The 4,790-nt window shown below is 33.8% G+C and overlaps 1 protein-coding gene across 1 annotated transcript; it reads left to right on the plus strand.

The window, feature by feature from the left end:
• Window positions 1–409: 409 nt before the first annotated feature.
• LOC145011883 (zinc finger protein JAGGED-like) lies at window positions 410–3,533 on the plus strand. Its single transcript, XM_078970629.1, has 5 exons — window positions 410–657; window positions 800–891; window positions 1,327–1,452; window positions 1,955–2,039; window positions 2,704–3,533. Coding segments are annotated over exons 1-5 (732 nt in total). The 5' UTR covers window positions 410–655; the 3' UTR covers window positions 3,131–3,533.
• Window positions 3,534–4,790: the final 1,257 nt, after the last annotated feature.

Here is a 4,790-nt window from a genome sequence, read left to right on the forward strand (position 1 = left end):
ACCGGTTAATTAGATGTTAAAAATATACCGTTTTAAAAAAGAATATTAAAAGTGAATATGGTTGATAATAATGCATGAATCATTTGCGCAATCCACTAAAAGAATATATTTAATATATAAAAATTTGCTCCAACACATGTAATAACAAGTGGTGCATTTGTCTTGTAACACAACCCCACATACAATAAAACTAAAAAGTGAGGGTCTTGAGTCTTGACATGATATCATGTTTGAAGAAGGAACTAATAGTCGAAGAGAAATGGAGATAGCCTACAAATTTCGTCTCATTTAGTTATTTCACGTCCTACCACAACTTAAACACAACAGTCCCACTCTACCATCTCACTCTTCGCTGCTCCTTTTTAAGTCACGAGAACCACTGTCCCTTTTTTTCCATTTTTAGAGAAAGAGGTCTGAGGAGGGCGTGGCAGAAGCACTGATAGAGAACTTTCAAAGAGGGTGGGGGGGCCTCTCAAGATTTCAGTCATAAACTGAAGTGATCTTTTATAAATTTCCATAGCTTCAGTTATCTCTCCAACACCCATAACATAACAACCCCACTCTCATCTGAAGATTGTTTTTGTGTTGTAGTTGTAGTTTTATAGTTCTCTCAAAGTTATACAAACTTCTTTCTTTCTCTGTCGGTGGTACCAACATGTAAGTATCATAGGCTTCACCCCACAACCCCCTTTACTTCAAAGCTCCTGCCTCCTTTATCTCTCTTTCTGAACTATCACTCTCTTCTAGTTCAGTGTTAACTTAACCTATAACTCTTTTCTCATGTTTACATGATTTTCAGGAGAAACGCACTAGACCTCAACAATTTTCCGGATGATTTCTCCCGAGATTACGGCAAACAACAGCTTGATGACTCCTCTTCTTCTGCATCCGGTATTCTATAATGCTATCAGTTTCTCATTTTCCTCTTCTTCTGCATCTGGTCACTCAAAATGAGATTCAAGTTTTACCAATTTGTTTGATGCTTCAAGTTGGGGTAGCTAGCTAGCTTTCAAATGCAAACCCTAGAACTAGAAGATTTATATAATTTTTTTGTATATAACACTATGTAGAAATCTTATGTCACGTATATACGTTCCATGTAAAATGTACTTTTTGAAGGATATTAAAAATGCTAGTAGTTTTCGTAACGATCAAGGTGACCCTGGTTGTCATTCGGATGGAGACTTACGACTGGTGTTCAAATTTCAGTGTACACTAGGAGTAACAGTATAGTCCCATTTGAAGAAATAATGAACACATGAGAAGTCCCATCAATGTTGCTTTTCAATTCATTGAAACGATTTTTATGTTGGTGATGGTATCTAGGAATCTACAGGAAAAAGAAAAACGGCGCAAAGGATGAAAGTGGGAAGGTCTACGAGTGTAGGTTTTGCTCCCTCAAGTTCTGCAAGTCTCAAGCACTTGGGGGACACATGAACCGCCATCGTCAAGGTCTCTCTCTCTCTCTCTCTCTCTCTCTCTCTCTCTCTCTCTCTCTCTCTCTCTCTCTCTCTCTCTCTCTCTCTCTCTCTCTCTCTCTCTCTCTCTCTCTCTCTCTCTCTCTCTCTCTCTCTCTCTCTCTCTCTCTCTCTCTCTCTCTCTCTCTCATACACACACACACAAACATATACATAAATTTAACACAGAAAGTTTGAGAAGAGGAAAGGTGGGGCTTTGTGAACTTTGCCAATGATTTGCCATGAAGTGTAGTGTTTGTCATTTCTTTGTCAAAGTTTCAACCCTGAAAAAGTCATATTTTCTACTTTTTGATTTTGCAAAAAAGTTGTTTGTAAGATGCTGAGATTAATATACGCCTTCTTTTATAAAAATAAAAACGTTATATTTTATGCCAAATTCAAATCTTCCCTTGATGGATTCGACCTCATTTCTTCAAATAATATTTTTAATTTTTTTTTTTTTTAATTTAACCTATTGTTTGTGGTGGTGGTCTCAGAGAGGGAGACAGAAACCCTAAACCGGGCTCGTCAGCTGGTTTTCAGTAACGATAACCTCCTACCCCAAATCCCTCACCAATTAGGGTAACTTTCTTCTTCTCATTATTATTTTTTTAATATATATATATATATATATATATATATATATATATATATATATATATATATATATATATATATATATATATATATATATATATATATATATATATATATATATATATATATATAAACTAGTTTGTTTTAGGAAGTTGATGATATGCCGCTTTTAAGTCTCTTGTTGGATGTTAATTACTTTGCAGTAACCAAAAAACTTGTAATCTTTCTCTAGTTAATAAGAATAAAAAGCTTTTATCCTTTCTTAGATCTATTTAAAACACTAGAAGGATAACTTTTTATTTTTTATTTCATTTCCCAAAATGATCTTGAATTAAGATGTCTTTCAAGGGTGCGAAAGGCATTGCCTTCAACTTTCTGTTAATATGTGAACTACAACAATGGACCATTAAAAAGATTTTGGTCTCAAACTAAAATATAATAAAATCCTAAGGTTTTAGGAAACCGATCCATGGTAAAAACGACAAATTTCAATTAAAATTCAAATATCAACGATGCTTGTTTTATAGCATATGAAGCTTTTGTTATTAATGATCCCATTGATCACAAGTACACAAAGGATATAGAATAATGATGTCCTATTTTTTGCATCTAGATATAATTGACTAGTCATATTCATATCCTAATGTAGTGGACAACCAGTGGTACATGGAGGGTTTCATCATCCAGCAGGTTGCAACATGGGGAGTACAGTTTATCCTACAAGACTCTTCTCCGGTACTTCCACCACCATGTTACCTCCAGCGCCACCACAACCACCTCCACAGATGTACACTTCCCCGACACCACGCCTCAGCAACACCTACTCCTCACAATATCCTTCGTCAAATATGATAAACGACTACTTTGTAGGACATGTGTGCTCCAACAATCCACCACCATTCAGCCTCCAGAATATAAACGGCACCACCGTGCCACCACCCGATAGCACTAATAACTACACATGTATCGGTGCACCTGTTGGTCAAGGGTTCACAGTTGCCGGAGGAAGTGGTGGTGGTGGTGGCACGGATATGTCACCATCCCTCGTCAATCGATATCATCAAGATGGGTTCTAAACCTTTTAGTTTCTTTGTTTTTCTCTTTCTCTCTCCTTTCTCTTTTAGGGGTAATTGTGAAAATCATAATGTAGGTTTTGAGAGAATGTGTGCTAGTATAAGCCAGAGTGAATGCGAGTGTGGACAAGAGTGTGGGGGGGAGGGAGACGGTGTTTCGTTGGATTTTGTTTCCAGAGGGGGGTTTGGGTTGGGGGATGACAGCTTTCGTAACTAGATATAGACTGAAGGTATTGTATTGGGTGACATTTAGTGGAGTGTGTTGTATGTGTAACTAGATATATGCATGTGGGACAGACAAGTTGGATTTCAACTGGAAGTCCCTAACTCCCTTTTGGATTTCAACTTTTATCTCTCTTGCATGGGGATTGAGTCCCATTCTTTATGAATTCTTTTTCTTTTTTCATATTTCTAGTTAATAATTTCTATCTTCTACATTATTTTAAGCTTGTTACTGAAAGTAAATTACTGGTGAAATATGATAATAACACACACGACAGTTACTTGAATCAAGAATTCAAGATTAGAACTTTGTGTTAAAGTATTTGATAGTACTACAATTATTAGAGATAAAATATTTGTATAACATAATTCTGACATTGGTCAGTTAATTAATTCGTTTTTTTTATTCCAAATAAATTTAAGTGGTTCAAAATATTACGAAAAAAGTTACCCAATGATAAACTGTAAAGAAAATAATTGTATATTATATATATATATATATATATATATATATATATATATATATATATATATATATATATATATATATATATATATATATATATATATATATATATATATATATATATATATATAAACCCAACTTAATAAAGGCGTGATTATATTAACTTTGTTTGGTAAACGTTATAGTTCTTATTTCCTTTGCCACTAAGTATTTATGGTATCCTAGGCGATGAGCCCAATTCTCTACAACAATACTGAGAAATAAATAGTCCCGAAAATGGTCGTTAAAGGTGATAATGGTGACACTGTTGCTCCAAATGACACCGTTAGTACGTCTAGTCGCCGTTAATGATATTATCGCTACTAATATTGTCGTCACCACTAATGCAAACGATGCCACTAGTATTTTTATGTTTCTTTAAACCACACCTTCCAGATGTAGAAAAGCCACAACAAAATATTAAAACTGTCACGAAGATTAATTGAAGAAAAACGGATCCAAACATTAAAAATTTAATAATACATCAACGATCCCAAATTGCTTCAAACTATAATTACAAAATATGTTATAATTCTAATAAAAACATTACATAAGCCTTAAAACCAGTTAAACATGTCAATCCCTCCCCTCATTCCCTCTTGTATCATTTTCAAGTAGTGCATTACAAGTCGGGTCAACAAAAATTGTTTGAAAATATCCAACTATAGGAATAAATAACATAAGAGAAATTAAATTGCCTCCTACCTTTTATTCCTATAATTATTCCTACCCACTAAAATTATGACAAATCACCATTCAATTTAATTATATTTGATATATTCCTAATATAGTGTTAATGATTTAGTTTAAAAAATATAGAAAGATGACACTTGTCATAATTTTATTGGATAGGAACATTTGTAGGCATAAAAAGTAGGAATGAATTTAATTTCTCTTTCGTAATACCATGTTGATCATATTTTTCTTTAAACAAAT

Source organism: Lactuca saligna, chromosome 8, assembly GCF_052625555.1.
Source record: "Lactuca saligna cultivar CGN05327 chromosome 8, ASM5262555v1, whole genome shotgun sequence".
NCBI classification, from domain to species: Eukaryota; Viridiplantae; Streptophyta; class Magnoliopsida; order Asterales; family Asteraceae; genus Lactuca; species Lactuca saligna.